Source organism: Lampetra planeri, chromosome 65 (assembly GCF_965212315.1).
Source record: "Lampetra planeri chromosome 65, kcLamPlan1.2.h2, whole genome shotgun sequence".
NCBI classification, from domain to species: Eukaryota; Metazoa; Chordata; class Hyperoartia; order Petromyzontiformes; family Petromyzontidae; genus Lampetra; species Lampetra planeri.
In genome coordinates, this window is record NC_136171.1 from 3,224,386 (window position 1) to 3,244,640 (window position 20,255).

The 20,255-nt window shown below is 52.4% G+C and overlaps 1 protein-coding gene across 6 annotated transcripts in view; it reads left to right on the forward strand.

Annotated features, from left to right (window-relative positions):
• Window positions 1–19,025, forward strand: part of LOC144737147 (pleckstrin homology-like domain family B member 1) — a 91,416-nt gene extending 72,391 nt beyond the window's left edge. For 4 of the 6 annotated variants that reach the window (XM_078619861.1, XM_078619860.1, XM_078619856.1 and 1 more), the window contains 9 exons: window positions 1,128–1,253; window positions 3,071–3,173; window positions 3,795–4,137; window positions 5,585–5,675; window positions 6,767–7,024; window positions 8,799–9,018; window positions 9,674–9,759; window positions 10,920–10,952; window positions 14,514–19,025. In XM_078619861.1, coding sequence (XP_078475987.1) covers window positions 1,128–1,253; window positions 3,071–3,173; window positions 3,795–4,137; window positions 5,585–5,675; window positions 6,767–7,024; window positions 8,799–9,018; window positions 9,674–9,759; window positions 10,920–10,952; window positions 14,514–14,654 — 1,401 coding nt within the window. In that variant the 3' untranslated portion in view covers window positions 14,655–19,025. The remainder of the gene's footprint in view (window positions 1–1,127; window positions 1,254–3,070; window positions 3,174–3,794; window positions 4,138–5,584; window positions 5,676–6,766; window positions 7,025–8,798; window positions 9,019–9,673; window positions 9,760–10,919; window positions 10,953–14,513) is intronic. The other 2 variants (XM_078619857.1, XM_078619858.1) reach the window with 2 other exon arrangements.
• The last annotated feature ends 1,230 nt before the right edge of the window (window positions 19,026–20,255 follow it).

The following is a 20,255-nucleotide window of genomic DNA, read 5'->3' on the forward strand; positions in this document are numbered from 1 at the left end:
TTTTGAGTGGTTTTTTTTGTTCAAGTCTAAACGTTAAAATGGTCAGACGCACCCGGCGGCGCGTGCGCGCGTCGTTCTGCACGGCGTCCGACGTTTTGCGCCACGCGTGCCGGAGGAGCCTCTTCAGGAGCTGAAGAGTTTCGTTTTCGTCAGCTTCCTGAAGCAGCTTCCGGCACGTGGGGAGCGAAACGTCGGACATCGCGCCGAACGGCACGGGGCGTAACCACAAAACCGCATTCGGAGGGCCGCACTGCATCATCACGTGGCGCTTTCGGATGCGCTTCTGTGGCCGTCTGGAACGTTCTTCCTTCCAGTGTTAGGAAGCCACATGGAGCTATGGCACTTGTAAATCATCATCTAGACAAACGAATTGGCCCCCGCACCTCCGCTTAGCTACGGTTGGCTACGTACGGTGGTGCAAAATAAGTTCAATGTACGTCCGTGAAACCCTCAAAGGCTCACGCGCGTAGAAATTCGTGACGTCGGCCAATGCAAGAACCTCTCCCCTCCTTTGCTTGCACCCGGCGCTTTCAAATTAAACCCCTCCGCGAGAACTCGATTCTTAAATGGAACGATCGCTCTGCAGTTGCAACGGGTCCCCAAATCTGCTCTGGAGAATATTCAGCTTTTAAAAAATATAAACAGTTGAAAACATAGAAAACATATCAAATAAAAAGTCTAAACCTTTTGCAGCAGGGAAGAGGGAGACATCGTTCCCATCATGCCTTGCGTGCACGCCATGTTAACCACCCCCCCCCCCCCCCCCCCCACTGTAACGTACAGGATGCTTGCCAGCCTTGTCTAGACCACCACCAACTCTCGAAAAAATGCAACCGCGTTGTGGTTTAGGGGGGCCCCCATCGTCTCAAAACGATCTGCGACCGTTGCCTTCCCATTCCCCCCCCACCCCCTCCGCCGCCGTATAAGGCTTTTTACGAGCACGCCGCATGGCTAATGTACAAGCAAGCACGGCTCACGGCCGCTTATCCCGCCTCTCCTATCTCGCGCTTTGCCGGGCCTTCGCGCCGGCGGCCGGAGGGGGACGTTAAACGGAATATTTTTTTGTAACTCTTCGAATAAATTCCGCGGTTGCCAACTCCACGTCCGCTTGGTGTTTCGCCGACCAGCAGCTGGATGTGAGCGGGGAATCAGCGCTCCGGCTAAAAGGGAAAAAATCCCGGCGCGCTGCCCCCAGTTCCGCGCCCTGCACCCCCTACAGCAGCGCCACACTCGGCCGCAACGTCAGCCTCAAGGTTCGACTCCTGTTCCCTACTCCCCCCCCCCGGGTTTTCCCAACTGGGGGATCGAAAGCCTTTTCATGCGTCGGCTATCTCCGACCGCTGTCCTGCCCGTCTGACGTGGCCAGGGGTGGAGCGCGCTCGCCCCTCGTTGCAGATGTTCGTGGGCGTCCCGGTAGCTAGGAGATGTTAACTACCTCGCCTGGTATACGGGAGGTCGTGGGTTCGATCCAGACCCTGACGCCTGCTGCTGTATATTTGTAGTTTGCGTCTCGCTCTCTCATCATCATCACGGTGGTTAGGAGATGTTAACCACCTAGCCTGGTTTTCAGGAGGTCGTGAATTCGATCCCGACTCTGACGCCTGCTATATATTTGTAGTTTGCGTCTCTCTTTCTCCCCGTGGTTGGGTGGATTTTTCTCCGGGTCCTCCCACCACACAATTTACAATTCGAGTAGCCGTGACGTTTCGCCGGTAATCACAACAGCAACAACAACCAACCTCATCAGGCGACAGCCGGAATTGTGGACACATCCTCCTGTTTCGGTCTTAAATAGAGTGGCGTAAATGTGATGTCGTCACTTGTGAGCCAGATCATGCGTGAACTTCTCTTTCCAAAGTGCCCGATTGTGAGCCGGTGACCGTAAGAGGCGGCAGTACAGCAAGTAGGCTGCTGAGTTGTCCGCATAGTGGTTCAGCTTTGCATCATGCCAGTGTCGTCATGCCAAATTTGCCCTGTGGGGGATGGGGGGTGGGGACTTAGAACCCAGCACTGCTGAGATCCTGGGTTCAACCCCTGGGTGTGGGTGTGTATCTCTCTCTCTCTCAGGAGGTTCATAATGGCTGTGTCAGGGACATGCTGGGCCAGTACCGCTGACATTCTGGGCGTCTCTTGGTCCATGGAATCTTAATGACCTGGCCAGAGACACTTAGCCAGCATCAGTGAGAAACCTGGATTTAAATCCAGGGGCCAGAGTACAGAATGATTAACAACATCGTTGCAGTGTCGTAAGATCAGTTTGAGATAAGATAAGGCGGTTACGGTTGAGCTATGAGAAATCTCACGATTGGGCAGGAAAAATTGTAAGTGGATTTCAAGCGCTAATAATAATAAAATGGCAATATTATTAATTATGATATCAATGTTAACAAACTTTAATAGTATCATATTACCTCAGCCAAAGCACATGGAGTCGTGAAATAATGCCGGCTATGTTGCCTGGGAGACGCCATGTCGGCCATGTTGCCTGGGGGGTTATTTTCCAGCGCAGCTGATTGGCTGGTGCAGTGGCAGTGATGATGCAATCCCTAGCAACAACTGCTCGGAGAGCGAGAATGATGGTCTCACTATGACTCTCGTATGTACTTCGACTTACAATCCGTTTTCTCCGACGACATTTGTGATTTTACTGCAATCGGACTTGGGACAAATCTTAAAAGAAGTTTCTGTACTCTGGAACCGAGAGGTGTCTGCTTTCAGGGTTAGAGGATTGAAATGGCTTTTTTTAAAGAACTAGTGAAGGCTTTCCTGTGTAAAACATGAAGTAAATAGTTATTCACAATAATTAATCTGTGCTTCATAACACAACTAACGCTCCCCCATTAATAAAAAAAATCATATGAGCAGATTGGCTCGGTTGGCTACGTACTGTGCGGAAGAAGATCAGTGTACATACGTAACTTGACAACAAGGTTCTTGAAATGTTTTTAGAATTCTTCATATATAATCTTCACATCAGACGTATTACCTTGCTATTTAGTTGTATCTGCAAATCCCAAACACTCTGCTCATTATCTTAATTGATTTTTTTGTGGACATTTCTGTTGAACAGTCCTCTGTGTTGGCCCAGCTGGGCACCAACAGCCTGCCCCGTAACCTGAAGGCCACCCTGCAGGAGATAGAGAACAAGCGGCAGCAGACCTTCCAGGAAAAAGGTAAGGCTTTTCTGGGGTGCTAGGCCGAGTGGCAGTTGTCCCTGAACATAAAAAAACATTAGAGTGTATTTTACACATTCCTTCAGCCACAGCATGGCCTATCTTTTGGGAGTGCATAATTACAACAACATTGCTTCAACACAAACTACAAACTATTTTCTATTTTACCAGGTAAGGCCCCACTGGGCCATGTAGCTCTTTTTCAGAAGCGACCTGGCTATATTTTGACTTAAAACTTTCGTGACTGCAGGAATTCATATTTTTTTTCGATCGCAACACAAACGGTCGTGACCGCAACACACCGCTTGTGTTGTGATCGAAATGTAGTGCTTTTTGTTCTATCTACGTGACTTTACCGAAAGAACCAAAGAATACGACCTGGATAACACAAATTATAGCTCAACGAAGTGGGCTTATCATCATCTTTGTAAATATGGAGGGAGAAAACCGGAGGACCTGGAGATAAAATCTACGCGACCACAGGGAGAGAGAGACGCACACTCCAAATATACAGCAGCAGGCATCGTCAGGTTCCGCGATCGAACCCACGACCTCCTGTAGACCAGGCGAGGTAGTTAACACCTCGCCACCGTGGGGCCCCCTCCCTCCCACCCCCCACAGGGCACCAGGTGATAGAAGAGCAGCGGCGTCGCCTGGCCGACCTGAGGCTACGGGCCGCGGCCGAGGCCCAGACGCAGTGGGCAGCCCTCCACGCGCTGCCCTCGTCCCCCACCTCGTCGTCGTCCAGGGGATGCGCCGAGGAGGAGGAGGTGGACCAGGAGGAGGCGGCGGCGGCTGCCGCGATGGTGGTGGAGGAGCTTCTGGGGAACGGTGGTGGCGGAGCGGGGGGAAGAGTGGGCGGCGGTGGAGGGGCCTACGACACGCTGAGCCTAGAGAGCTCCGACAGCATGGACACCAGCGTCTCCAACGCCAACTCGCAGTGCTCGCCCGATGCCATGTCCAGGTGTGGTGCACCTAGCCTGGCACGGCCGGCCACTGGCTCGTGTATCGGTGGCGCCGCGGATAGCTCGGGAAGCCGCCAGAGGACCCGAGTTCGATTCCCGCTCACGGCCAACCCCGCTGACGAGCGCCTCAAATGAGTACCCGGTGCGGTGTGTAGTAAACGTCGCCACCTGGGGAGACAAAGGCGGCCGGGCGTGGTGCCGGCCACCCACCCCCCCCCCCCCTCATCTGCGACAGTGCCGGCCTTCGTTGGTGCTGCTCGCGACTCTCTGACAGCACTTGCCCCAGCAGTTTGTTGAGGACTACATGGGGGATCTTTGTCTTTGTACCCCGTACAGCAGGAGAACCGTCGTCATTGTCTAAACAATCGAATAACCCCGCAACCGAACGCAACCCGACGACACAATCCGATGACGCAATCCCACGACACAATCGACATCAGGGCGGTTCTCCGCGTGCCACGACCGGTCCAGCGGCTTGGCGAAGACGATCGACGGCGTTGACTCTGAACGCCGCACAGACGCTCGGTCGCTCCTCGCGTTTGAAGCTGGCGGTGGTGGAGGTAGCGGTGGTGGTGGTGGTGGCGGTGGTGTTGGCGGCGGTGGTGGTGGAGGTGGTGGCGGCGGTGGAGGCGGCGGTGGTGGTGGTAGAGGTGGTGGTGGTGGTGGCCGTGGTGGTGGTGGTGGTGGAGGTGGTGGTGGTGGCGGCGGCGGTGGTGGCGGGTGGCGGTGGTGGTGGTGGCGGCGGTGGTGGCGGTGGTGGTGGTGGCGGTGGTGGTGGTGGCGGTGGTGGTGGTGGCGGTGGTGGTGGAGGTGGTGGCGGCGGTGGAGGCGGTGGTGGTGGTAGAGGTGGTGGTGGTGGTGGTGGTGGTGGTGGCGGTGGTGGTGGTGGTGGTGGAGGTGGTGGCGGTGGTGGTGGCGGCGGTGGCGGTGGTGGTGGAGGTGGTGGCGGTGGTGTGGTGGTGGTGGAAGCGGTGGTGGTGGTGGAGGTGGTGGCGGCGGTGGAGGCGGTGGTGGTGGTAGTAGAGGTGGTGGTGGTGCCAGCGGTGGTGGTGGTGGTGGTGGTGGTGGTGCCGGCGGTGGTGGTAGTGGTGGTGATGATGGAGGTGGTGCCGGCGGTGGTGGTAGTGGTGGTGGTGGTGGCAGCGGTGGCGGTGAGAGGTTGGAGTGGCGGTGGTGGCAGAGGTGGTGGCGGTAACGGAGGTGGTGGTGCTGCTGGTGGGAGTGGTGGCGGTGGTGGGAGTGGTGGTGGCAATGGTGGGTGCATTGTATCTGCGGGGTGTAACCATCACCACTGAGGAGACAAACGCAGCCGGGCGTGGTGCTGGCCACCCACCCCCTCGTGTGCCACCGTGCCGGCATTCATCAGTGCTGCTTGCGAACAGCGCTTGCCCCAACAGTCTGCTGAGGCTGCACCGGTGGTTCTGTGTCTGTGTGCGCGTGCGTCAGTGCGAGCGGCATGGACACGGTGCGTCTGGAGGAGATGGAGCGGATGTTGAGGGAGGCCCAGGTGGAGAAGGCGAGGCTCTTGGAGATGAAGGTGAATTTAAAGTCACTCGGAGAGTGACTTTGTCTTTGTCGGATGCTGAACTCAACCGCGCTAATTAGTTGGCTATGTATGCGTGCGTGCGTGCGTGCGTGCACGTGTGGTGTACGTATGTGTGGTGTGTGTGATGTACGTGTGCGTGGTGTGTGTGGTGTATGTGTGTGTGGTGTACGTGTATGTGGTGTGTGGCCTTTAAATAACCAAAACATATATACGGTTTGGCCACAAAAGTTACAAAGTCACTCATCCACTCACTCACCCACTCACCCACCCACCCACTCACCCACTCACCCACTCACCCACCCATCCACCCATCCACTCACCCACCCACCCATCCACTCACCCACCCACTCACTCACCCACTCACCCACTCACTCACCCACTCACTCACCCACCCATCCACTCACCCACCCATCCACTCACCCATCCACTCACCCACCCACTCACCCACTCACTCACCCACTCACTCACCCACTCACCCACTCACCCACCCATCCACTCATCCACTCACCCACCCACCCACTCATCCACCCACCCACTCACCCACCCACTCACCCACCCACTCACCCACTCACTCACTCACCCACCCTCTCACCCACTCACCGAACCACTCACTCACCCACTCACTCACCCACCCACTCACCCACCCACCCACTCACTCACTCACTCACCCACCCACCCACTCACCCACTCACCCACCCACTCACTCACCCACCCACCCTCTCACCCACCCACCCAATCACCCACCCACCCACTCACCCACCCACTCACCCACCCACCCACCCTCTCACCCACCCACCCTCTCACCCACCCACCCACCCACCCTCTCACCCACCCTCTCACCCACCCACCCACCCACCCTCTCACCCACCCACCCACCCTCTCACCCACCCACCCACCCACCCTCTCACCCACCCACCCACCCACCCTCTCACCCACCCACCCAATCACCCACCCACCCACTCACCCACTCACTCACTCACTCACCCACCCACTCACCCACCAACCCACCCACCCACTCACCCACCCACCACTCACCGCCGACGCTGATGCCGCCGCTGCCCCCCCCCCCCCGCCCCGAGCAGGAGCGCGAGGCGGAGGAGCGCCGTCGTGCACTGGATCTCGAGCGGCGACGTCGCGAGCGAGTGGAGGCGCAGCTCCGCGACGAGACGGAGCGGCAGCGGCGCCTCCTCGCCGGCGCGGGGGGCGGGGGGGGGGCCGCCCCCCCGGGGTGGGGGGGGACGCGGGGGGGCCCCCGTCGTGGGGGGGAGGGGGGGGGCCCGAGTGGGGGGTCGTCGCGGGGGGCTGACGTGAGGCTCAGGGACGCGCATGCCGTGCAGCAGGTGAGTGAGTGGAGCTGTGGGGGGGGGGGTTCGGGGGGCGTAACAGGAGGCACACACAAGAGAAGATGCAGGGACACAGGCAGACACACACAAGAGGAGATGCAGGGAGACAGGCAGACACACACAAGAGGAGATGCGTGGGGAGATGCAGGGAGACGCGGCGACGCGCGGGAGGAGACTGAGAGATGTGCGGGGATCCCTGCGTGGATCCTGAACAGACTCGCACAGAGGCCCACAGACTCGCACAGAGGCCCACAGGCTCGCACAGAGAGCCACAGACTCGCACAGAGAGCCACAGACCCGCACAGAGACCCACAGACTCGCACAGAGACCCACAGGCTCGCACAGAGAGCCACAGACTCGCATGGATAGACAAACTACATTCTTTCCAACTGCTTGTTGTTGTTGTTTTTGTAAGTTTGTTGTCCTGCCGCCCGCACCTCCGATTAGCGCGTTTGGCAACGTACGGTGCGAAAGAAGTTCATCATGCACTACACACATACACACACACATATATACACACACACACATACACACATACATACACACATACACACATACATACACACACACACATATATACACACACACATACGTACACAATCAACATACACACATACACACATACATACACACATACACATACACACACACACATACACACACATACATACACACATACATACACACATACACATACACACACACACATACACACACATACATACACACATACATACACATACACACACACATACACAATCAACATACACACGTGGCCTCTGTGCTACAAGAATGGGGTGTCAGTACCAAACTGTGCTACTCAGCTACCGCACCTCCTTCGACGATAATCGCAAGAAGCTGCTGATGCTGCTGCTGATGCTGCTGCTGATGCTGCTGCTGATGCTGCTGCTGATGCTGCTGATGATGATGCTGCTGATGATGCTGCTGCTGATGCTGATGCTGCTGCTGGAGCAACAGCAGCATCAGCAGCCCGTGCCCCTACTGGACACCGGTGACAAAAGAGCTTCACAGGCCATCGGGTTTCTCCTCCTGTAGTCTAAATAACCATTGTGACCCCCCCCCCATCGTGCTCCCCCCAACTCCTTCCTCCCTCCCTCCCCCCACCACCCTCCCTCCCCCCACCCCTCACTCCCCCACCCCCTCCACTCCCTGCCCCCCCTCCTCCCCTACCACCCCCACTCCCTCCCCACCACCTCCCTCCCCAACCCCTCTCCCCCCCTCCATTCCCTCCACCCCCTTCCTCTCTCCCCCCTACCACCCACCTCCCTCCCTCCCTCCCCCCACCCCTCCCTCCCCCCACCTCCCTCCCTCCCCCCACCATCCCCCTCCCTCCCCCCACCATCCCCCCTATCGTGCTCCCTCCCCTCACCCCCTCCCTCCCTGCACCCCCTCCTCCCCTACCACCCCCCCCATTCCCTCCCCACCACCTCCCTTCCCCCCACCTCCCTCCCCAACCCCTCCCCCCTCCATCCCCCCACCCTCCGTACCCCCTGCCACACTCCCTTCCCCACCCAATCCGCCCACCCCCCTCCCCCCACCCCCTGCCCCCACTCCCTCCCCACCACCTTCCTCCCAAACCCCTCTCCCCCCACCCTCTCATCCCCACCTCCCCCACCCTCCTCCCACCCTCCGCACCCCCTACCTCACTCCTTCTCCCCACCACCCCCACCCACCCCCTGCACCCACCCCCCTCCCTCCCCCCACCCCAATCCCCCCACCCCCACCCCTCCCCCCGTCTCTCCGTGAGCAGTCCCGCCCGCTGACTCGCTACCTGCCGGTGCGCAAGGAGGACTTTGACCTGCGTGGCCACGTGGAAGCGGCGGGCCACGGCGTGGAGACTTGCCGCCACGTGGCGCTCACCGCCAAGACCTGCCGCGGCCTCCTCACCAAGATGGGCGGCAAGATCAAGACGTGGCGCAAGCGCTGGTTCGTCTTCGACCGCAACAAGCGCACGCTGGCCTACTACGCCGGTGGGTCGGCGCGCACGCCGGCGACGCCGCCGGCAAACGTTGTCGTCGTCGTCGTTATCACCGTCGTCGTTATGGTTGTCGTCGTCGTCGTTGTTGTCATCGTCATGATCACCGTTGTTGTCATCGTCATGATCACCGTTGTCGTTATGGTTGTTGTCATCGTTGTTGTCATCGTCGTGATCACTGTTGTCATTGTGGTTGTTGTCATCGTTGTTGTCATTGTGGTTGTTGTCATCGTTGTTGTCATCGTTGTTGTCATCGTCGTTATCACCGTTGTCGTTGTGGTTGTCATCGTTGTTGCCATCGTCGTGATCACAGTTGTCGTTATGGTTGTTGTTGTTGTCGTCGCGGTTGTTGTCGTTGTTGTCATTGTTTTTGTTATTGTCGTCGTTATCGTTGTTGTTATCGTTGTCATTGTCATCACCGTTGTTGTTGTTGTCATCGTCGTCATTACCAAAATTGTCGTCGTTATCGTCGCCATTGACAAAGGCGGTGGCTCCTCCCACACCACCTCCTCGTGCGCCGTGCCGCCCTCCATCGGTGATGCCGCTCGCTAACAGCACTTGCCCCAACAGTCGGCTACAGGCTACACGGGGGATCTTTATCTCTCTCATTGTGCCGCCTCTGTCCCCTCTGTGCGCCCGTGTCCACGCAGACAAACACGAAGCCAAGCTGAAGGGAGTCATTTACTTCCAGGCCATCCAGGAGGTTTACTACGATCACCTGAAAAACGCCAACAAGGTGATGCAGAGCCACTCGGCTCACCCACTCACCTGGAACACAGCGCCACTCACACCTCCTCACGCTCGCCCGACTCCTTGCCCTCCAAGGACGGTGCTCACTGCTGGGCGTTGTGTCTCTGTGGTAGCCTTCGCCGTCGTCATCAACATCATCATCATCGACATCATCGTCGTCAACAACATCACCATCACTGTCGTCATCGTCGTCATCATTATCATCTTCGTCATCGTCATCATCGTCATTGTCATCATCATTGTCATCGTCGTCATCATCATCATCATCGTCGTTCGTTGTCATCATCGTCATCACCATTATCGTTATCATTGTCATCATCGTTATCATTGTCATCATCATCATTGTATTCATCGTCATCATCCTCGTCATCGCCATCATCATCGTCCCCACTGCACATTTGCAGCAGCATTTAAACCTGCACTGCAGAATTAAACGATCTGCTCCTACCGCTACCTGAGATCCACTCTTCTTCTCCTTCAAGTGACGCTCCATTCCACTCAGAACAGAACCCGCGGAAGTTGCTGTCACAGAGCTACCACTAAGATCCCCTTCTCCAGGTGACCACCCTGGTCTACACAGAACTGCCCGCGAAAGTGGCTGTCACAGAGCTACCGCTGAGATCCCTTCCCCTTCTTCAAGCGACCCAGTAGAGGGCAGCACCCTCCCGCCTCGCTCTGCCGCACGAGCGAGATTCTTCGCTCTCGAGTCGAACTGATGTCTTCGTTCTAGATTTGAAGCTTTCGTGACTGCAAGGATTCATACTCTTAAAAGTAATAATAGAAATAAAATAATAAATCACGACGTTTCGGAGGCAACACAAGTCTCCGTCATCAGGTGGGACCGTCACAGCACGATTTATTGTATCAGTGATGACTTGTGTTGCCTCCGAAACGTCGTGATTTATTATTTAATCTTATTTCTATTATTACTTTCATTAATTTTATTTTTTACCTACGTGACTTTACCGAAAAAACCTGAGAGGATGATGTCTTCGTCACAGCTCGAGCGTCGTCACGTCAAGTACAGAGTTTCGGGGGGCTCAAGCGCGACCTAACCCAAAAACACCTTTATTATTAATCATATTCGTTGCAAAAGCCCTGCTACGTGTTTAAACTGATCACCATTGTTGTTGTCTTTCCTTTCAGCCGTGGGGGATATTGAGATTTGCCAAAATCACAGTATGTAAACGCTTGGACGTTGGCTTCTTCGTGTTCCCCGAGTGGCAACGCCCGTGTTTGTGGTTTTTTTTCTCCCCCCGGGAATGCACTCCTACTAACCCGACCCCGAAGCTTTGCGGGCGGCTGCCGACTTTGCTTCGCTGTGGAACGCCCTCGCACCTGGTCGCTCCCCCCACAGACACAAAGATTCCCCGTACAGCTCGAACAAACCGTTTGGGGGCAAGTGCCTTTAGCGAGTAGCGGCGCCTACGAAGGCCGGCGCGCCACACAAGGGGGTGGGTGGTCAACACCGCGCCCGGCCGGCCGATCTTTGTCTTCCCAGTGGCGATGTTCACACACCGCATCAGGCGCTCATTTGAGACGTAGGGGAGGCCCAGGACCGGTTCAGATGATCGTCACTGGCGTTGGCCGTGAGCGGGAATCGAACTCGGGTCTATGCCAGGTTCATAGCGCAGCGCGATCACCGCTGCACTACCGCTCCCCACGGCTACATACACACACACAGCCACACACAGCCACACACACACACAGCCACATACACAGCCACACACACACACACACAGCTACACACATACACAGCCACACACAGCCACACACACAGCCACACACACACACAGCCACACACACAGCCACACACACAGCCACACACACACACAGCTACACACATACACAGCCACACACAGCCACACACACACAGCCACACACACACAGCCACACACACACACAGCCACACACACAGCCACACACACACACACTGCCACACATACACAGCCACACACTGCCACACACACACAGCCACACACATTGTGCCCTATTTACTCCAGGCGGTAGCGGCAGCGGCTTCTGGCTGGCCGTCGAACAAAGGCGGCGGTCACCGCACCAGGCGCGCTTCTTGCGGCCGTCTGGAACGCTCTTTATTCCGATATTAGGAAGCCATTGGAGCGCTGCTGCACCTTTAAATCATCACATAGATTGACAAACTCATTTCTTTAGAGATGTGCTCTTGGTGTTCACGTCTGTTGTCCTTCCCACGCACCTACGATTAGCGCGGTTGGCTACGTACGGTGCGAAAGAAAGTTCAACGCACAGTATATACATTGTAAATAAAAAGTGTTTGCGTTGTGTCCTATAAATCCGGAGAATGTTGTCTTCCGAAATACGCTGTCAATTTGGCGACAGGAGCGGTGGTGCAGTGGTGTACGCTTGTGGCCTCACTGCACTTAGAAGGACCTGGGTTTGACTCCTGACTCGGGGATTTCCCGTGGGTTCACTGGTAAAATCCCAGGGCTCAAAAGCACAATCACACATGTCAAAACCGGTGTTTATGCAAATCACTCAATTGGTATCAGACGCAGCAGCAGCAGACTCGAGTGAGGCTTTCCTGGCCAAAACGAGCATAGAAATAAAACAAAGAATGATAATCGTTTTAAATCATCGCTTTCAACAGTCTTCTGCAAGATGGTTCGGCACGCTACCGATCACGTGGCGCTTATATATAGATTTTTTTTGGCAGCGTCTTCTCCGTGTTTCATCAACGCCTGTGTTTCGCACCCCCCCCCCCTTTGTGTTGTTTGCGTCGTGTGTGCATGCCTGCAGCAGTTGGTGCGTGTTGATTTGCGAAAATTAGCGACGAGAGTATTCGTCAGAGGCACGTTTGTTGACGTGTTTATTTGTTTTTTAACGAGCGGGCGGCATTCATCCGGCGTGGCGGCAATTCTGCGACTCACGCCCGCCGTGACGTGGACCATGGCACACAGTGGCTAGGAGATGTTAACTACCTCGCCTGGTCTACAGGAGGTCGTGGGTTCGATCCCAACCCTAACGCCTGCTGCTGTATATTTGGAGTTTGTGGTGTGTCTCTCTCATCATCACGGTGGCTATGAGATGTTAACTACCTCGCCTAGTATACAGGAGGTCGTGGGTTCGATGCCGACCCTGACGCCTGCTGTATATTTGGAGTTTGCGTCTCTCTCTCTCTCATCATCATTGGTGGCTAGGATGTTAACTACCTCGCCTGGTATACAGGAGGTCGTAGGTTCGATCCCGACCCTGACGCCTGCTGTATATATGGAGTTTGCGGTGTGTCTCTCATCATCACGGTGGCTATCAGATGTTAACTACCTCACCTGGTATACAGGAGGTCGTGGGTTCGATCCCAACCCTGACGCCTGCTGTATATTTGGAGTTTGCGGTGTCTCTCTCTTTCATCATCATCACGGTGGCTAGGAGATGTTAACTACCTCGCCTGGTATACAGGAGGTCGTGGGTTCAATCTTGACCCTGACGCGTGCTGCTGTATATTTAGAGTTTGCATGTCTCTCTCCCTGTGGTCACGTGGATTTTTCAGTTTTCCCCCCACATTTATAAACATGCGTTTAGAGTATTTGGCTGATTTAAATTTCCACGTGATGAGCCACTTCGTTGAGCTATCATTTGGCTTGATTGCTTTTGAAAATGACCTGTGTTGCCAATTTTGAAAAAAATAGTTTAGCTTATAAACTTGTGGAAATAAGTACGGATTAAAAAGTATTTAACATCTTCGCCAGCATTTCTCAGTATTGAGGAGAAGTCAAATCGGTGGGCTCATGATAACAATAACATTGAGCATGGTTGGCTATACGCAATACGAAAGAAGTTCACCATACATACAACCCAATACCGTTGAGATGTTTGGTGGAGTTCATCTTTTGCGGGGATAGAGCGGCAAGATATAGCGAGGGGTTGCGTGCGACAACCAATAAATAAAAGCGAGATATCGATCAACGTTATCCTTAATCCTCTCGAGGAAATTAGCGAGGGAAATTAAATGGGTTTTTTTTATCGACGATTAAATTTGTCGAGCGTGAACGACGACTGTGGCGACTGCCAGACTGAGGCGTGACGACGACTGTGACGACACGGAGTTCACCTCGCGGTCGTTGAGTCACGCCGTCGGAGAACGCAGTGGCGCCCGCCGGAGGCCAACATGGCCGTCGTATCGCTGACGAGTCACCAAGCTCACCGATTGGCCGACCTGATTTTAGCCAGACCGAGAAGCGTACTTGAAATGAAATACCACCGACTTGCGGCTGGACTAAATTCACCTTCGGGTTGTCCTCGGCTGAGACTAAATAAATGAAACAAATACGGGCTAAAATTAGCACTGCCTAGGAGCATGTTTGTAATACATTACGTCTTATATTGCCCATGTCTCGCTCTTGCCCTCTTTCTAAACTATTTTGTATTTTACCAGGTAAGGCCCACTGTGCTTATACGGCTCTTTTTCAGAGGCGACCTGGCTATCAAAAATGATAGCTCAACGAAAGTAGCTTAACAAGTGGAAATGTATAGCAGCAGCCAAATACTTTAAATGCACGTTGATTCTAAATGTGGTAGGTAAAACTGCAGGACCCCAGAGAAAAATGCACGTGACCACTGGGAGAGAGACGCAAACTCCAAATATACAGCAGCAGGCGTCAGGGTCGGGATCGAATCCACGACCTCCTGCCTACCAGGCGAAGAAGTTAACATCTCCCCACCACGCGGCGCTCCTTTTTTCTCCCCTTGCCCTTTCTCCAACAGAGCCCCAACCCGGCACTGACGTTCTGCGTGAAGACCCATGACCGTGTCTACTACATGGTGGCCCAGTCGCCGGAGGCCATGAGGATCTGGATGGACGTCATCATCACGGGTGCCGAGGGCTACACGCTCTTCCTCAACTAGCCGCATCCCGCCTCTCCGCCATCTTATTTGCGCATCCCCCTCTCAACGCCGCCATCGTGGATTTTGCAGCGCCGCCACTTTGGGTTCTTCAGTACCCGCCAGCGCTGCCACCGGAAGCTGTTGGATGCCACCATCTTCAGCCCTGCGACGGCGCGACACCGGATCGCCGTACTAGGAAATTTTGAATTTGGCGTTTCCACCATCTTTGTTTTCTACAGCCGCCATCTTGATCGATTCGTCAAGGATTTTGCAACTCCACAATCTCATTTCTGCTCCAGTTTGCTTTTTTCACCATCCTGCGTTGCGCTACTGCCAATTTGAAGTCCTGATGTCTTGGAAACCACTGATTCTCCACCTTGAACTCATTTTTATATTTTTAGCAACACCTCTGGATTTCCTCCGCCAAAGGATTTGTTCAACTCTCTTCCGCAGTCCGTTGCTGTATCGGCCATCTTTGACACGATATACGAAAACATTGGAATTCATATCGTAAACTTTATATTCCCGTACGCTCCAATATTATCAATCATATACACAATTATAGCTCGACGTTCATGAATTTTATATCACTACAATACGTTTATATATTTGTTTTCTTTTTAGAAACTTGTAGGAATTATGAATTTTTGCTGCGGCCATCTTGAATTTTATTGTGCGTCCATATTGGGCATTCACCCGCGATCAACAATAGGCAGGACACAGCAATTGTGAATATACCAAAATCGGTGACAAAATAATTATACATTCACAGACCTCTCAATCCACTGTTGGATGAAGTCCACCCCATGCCCTTTTGGTTATGGGGAGGGGGGGGGTTTGACCATACTTCACCGCGCAGTTTGGCCAACGGGGTGTGAGTCTGAGACGCAGATTCACATATCGCCCGCCACTTTTGTTCGCCGTTGTCGCAAATCGAACCCGGGAAGTGGGTTTGTAGCGCAGAGCGCTAAAATTCCGCGCCATCAATGCACCCGAAAATCGGACACAGTGTTAGGTAGAACTAAAGTTTGACAAACCACAGTCAGTTTAAATGCATGGAAAGACTGACTCAAATACATGATGGGTGTTGGGTTTTTTTCCACAAATTTAAAGCAATCCAACTTAATTTTTAGTTTTTTTCTTGCGATGCCATCGCCTTGGTGGTGGTGGTGTAACGGTCGGCAGTACCGCTGGACCTGCCAGTTCGATTCCTCCCGCCACGACAGCTGAAAAACAACGGTGAATTTTGTTTAAATCCCCCCCCCCTCCCTTACTCCATCTGTCCACCATCGAGCAGTGTAAATGGGTCCTGCACAGTTACGTCGATTGCAAGGGTCGCATGGGTGCGGGCTAAAGTGTGCGGCGCTCCCACCTCATTCGAAGGAATTTTTTTGCGAGAGTGTGAAAGAATACGCCCAAAAAAATATACTCTTAAGTCGTGGGGCCCTTCTGTCTCCACGACGTGACCTCGTTCTCGTTTTGGCCCAACAGCAGTTTCTGGCACCCACCACTGCAACTCTGGGGGGAAAACGTGGGTGATGGTGTGGTTGTTTTAGAGAGCCGGTGCGGCATAAAGCCGTGGTCAATATTGCAATGACTGCAACTTTTAACCTTACCTCACAGTCGGAACACACGACCCAACAAAGAACACACGCGTGCTAGCAGTAAACTTTAGCGCTTGAGGTATGTAAAAACTTTATTACTGTTGGAAGCACGCACACACGTAGAATTATATGTATACATGCCTCCGTTACATATTTTCTCGATGTTTTTTTTTACCGGAACAAGTTTTATTCTTGTGTTTGCGCGCAGATTATCTGGAACACTAAAAGAGAGCAATAGGGCTGGTGACTATCCTGGCGTAACAGGCTACGCGTCTTTTAGATTCGAAGCTTTCGTGACTGCAGGAATTACTCTTTGGTTCTTTCGGTACGCGACAGAAATTAAATAATAAATATAATGCAATACAACACAGAGAGTCGGCCAACACAACAGTCAACACCCCACCTGGTTAATTACGTTCTTCCAAAGATTGCTAAATTTGAGAACGTGACAAAACACAGACACGGAGACACACAGGCAGACACATAAGCAAAGAGAGGCTCACACAGAGACACACACATAGGCACACAGAAGTTTCTGTGTGCCTATGTGTCTGTCTCTCTCTGTTTGTCTCTGTGTTGTCTCTCTGTTTGTGTCTGTCTGTGTCTCCGTGTCTGTGTTTTGTCACTCAAATTTAGACATCTTTGGAAGAACGTAATCAACTGTTATGTTGGCCGACTCTCTGTGTTGTATTGCATTATATTTATTATTATTATTTAATTTCTTTCGACGTGACTTTACCGAAAGAACTAGAGAGTAATCGTCTTCTGTCGCGTTGTCATCCAACACCCCGCGGTAGCTTTCGGTGACCGACTGGAAGCTCGCCCTGAGGGTGAGCGCCCCTTTCCAACCGTACACCCCCCACCACCACCACCCGCTTCCCCGTGCCCGTTTCACCTGTGCGCTGTTATTTATCGACATCAAAGCGCGTGTGAATCGCACGGAGTCATCCACCGCTTTGCTTCGAGCAGTCGCTGCTCCTCCATCCTCGGCCATCGCGCATCGATCGCTGATCCCGGCGGGACACTGCCGGTGACCCCGGAGCAAAAAGATGCAGGCTCCACGTCCCGTTCCGACTCGGGTTAATCATGTTTAAACACAGGTCAATCATGTTCAAACGCAGGTTATTCATGTTCTAATGCACGTTAATCCCGTTCCAACGCAGGTTAATTGCGTTATTATAGCCTAACATTTTTTGTTCATCTTCTCTGTTTTATTTTTATCTGGGTCATCGCTTCCGCATTACCCTCCCCACCTCGAGATAACGGAGAGTTGACTTGGAGCTGGTATCGACAAAAACGCCCACGTTACAGTATTAAGCAGTGCTTTGCAACAATTACCAACGTTTAGAATAATGTCCCGAAAGTCGGGAAAGCCGCAACCCACGTCGGCAACGTTTACCAGTTGCACCGTCAACGGCAACGTTGGACCAACGTTGGTATGTGGTTGGTACCGTTGGCCCCACCGATTCCTTGTGTCCTGGGACTTGCTGAGTCTCGATAGAATAGGTCCTGGTCAATTGTGACGTTTGGCACAATTCCTTTTGCGATGAGCGTTTTTTTTAGTTACCTGCGGAGAATCGTGCGCGCGGAAGGGATAACACTAATAATATACATAGGTCAACCTATTTGCTGTTCTGCCTTTTGAAGTGGGAAAAACATCTGACGAGGTTTTTTTTTTCATTGGCAGTACACTTGAGTGGATCACAAAAGTGGTGAGCTGAAATCCAAACATACACCACCATATCCTTCTGGTGTTGGTCAAATGAGTAACCACCTCGGGTTCGATTCTATCTTCCCCTGGCACAGCAGTTAAACTGTAAACAATTACTTCACTTTAACCAGGTAAGGCCCACTGAGCTCCTATACAGCTCTTTTTCAGAAGCGACCTGGCTATCACAAATGATACCTCAACTCACGTGGAAATGCATTTCAGCAAAATACTCTAAACACACGTTGATTCAAAATGTGGAGGGAAACTCCGGAGAAAAATGAACACGACCATGGGGAGAATATGCAAACTTCAAATATACAGAAGTCAGGGTTGTGGATCGAACCCACATCCTCCTGCAAACCAGGTGAGGTAGTTAACATATCTCCACCATGTGCGGAGGTGTAAAGTGTGGGTAACCCCCACTTTCACCAATGGCACACGACTCACAACAGAAATTAACAAACTACACGTCTTTGGGGTGTGGGAACATTACGATGATGGTGTTTCTATACGGTTACATCGATTATTTGACACCCGTTGTTACTCCACTGCTGGATGAGGACCCCTCCCCCTTTGCCACGTCAGTCGTGCGGTGTTTGCTTTGTCATACTTCACTGCACTGCTCAGTTGTTGGTCAGTCCAGTAGGATAGGCATCCTGAACAAACCGCCATGTATTTGCATGACGTTAGCCGCGGCCGATAATTTAACTTGGGTATCGTTTGTAACAAAACATACTGCCCAGTACTATTAACAAGTTGTTTAAAAGAAAAAGTGGCCTTTTAAAAACAATTATTGCCTTGATTTTTTTGTACTATTTTTGCCTCCCATGAAACCAAACTCCTCAATAATTGGTATGTAAAATTGGTCAGCCGCCATTTTCTTCATTCGCTCACCTCTGAAATAGCCACCATTTTTGTTTGATCCCAACCAAGGGCCGCCATTTTGTTTTTTATGAGTTTGACAAGTTACTGAAAATGGAATTTCATTTCTGTTTTATATTATTAATAATAATTTTACGCCGCAGAACAATTGTATTGATGTTGGAGAAACTACAAATAAAATATTTTTTAAACGTATTTTTGTATGCGTCTTATGTATCAAGTGTTTTTTTGTGTTGTTTAAACATTAACTCTAACATGTCGTTGAGTTGTACCGCATGTTGCTTTGGAACGATGTCTGATGTTTCACTCCCACGTCCGTGGGAGCTTGCTCAGGAATTGAATGGAGTGGCTCACTTTCTCCCTAAACATCTCACCGATCTGCTTAAGTTTTGTCTTCCACTGCGAAAACTTAGAGATGCTAATTCTGCTCAACTCATTATAATTACAAATACTAGACGTTCGATGGGAAACGGAGGCTATTTTTTCCAGCCAGGCTCCGCGATTGTGGAATTCCCTTCCTCCTCGGTCCATGATGGAATATTGAGTTTGTTACACTTTTTTTTAATCACGTATTAAAACTCAACCTGTATTTCCAAAAAGCTTTCGCTATAACGTTAGCTTCGGTGTGAAGCTTAAGTTATAGTGCTGTATAAAACCAAGTTTATTGTGATATTATTACATTATTTATAGATGTAGTGATAGGAGTTGCAGTAGTGATCAGGGTAATGATAGGAGTTGGACTAGGCCTGGTCGTAGCTGGGAGGTGGGGGCAGGGAATACCAACAGCAGCAGGATAATGGGATGGGGAGAAGAGATGGGGGTCGTTTAAGCTACTAACGTGAATGCTGTGGAATGGCTTATACAGGGATTCCTTTACGAGTTAGGTTCCAGAGGTCTGTTCGTAAGTCTATTTGTTTATAAGTCCAACTGTACTGTCGATTCCAAACGTTGTACGGCATGTACACTAAACACAGGGAATGGCTTCAAAAGCTGTTTAATCTCCGGTAGATGCAGATGCCACCACCGCCATCTATTGCGCGGCGTTTGAACTTCTGACTCTCAGTCCGAACGGGCAACTGGACTCACGGACAGGTTTGTTCGTATCTCTGAAAGTTCGTAAGTCGAATGTGCGTAAGTAGAGGAGTCTCTGCACAACAATTACACGTCAAATTATGCCCCGTTGCTTTTTTTTCAATCGCCATACGAAGCCACGAGGAGGACATTACGGGCACGATACAATTCATGCATCTCGAACTAAAATGTCGTTTGGGCCATTCGAGAAACGAAACTGACCAGGTGTTTCATATCTCCGTAACCTTCGGTCTAATCCTTCATCTAGAACCTTGCGCCGGGGACAAAGTTGGGCGCAGATGCTGCGGTGAGTTAAGACGGCGCGGGACCCAGACGCCCATTCACCCCCTAACC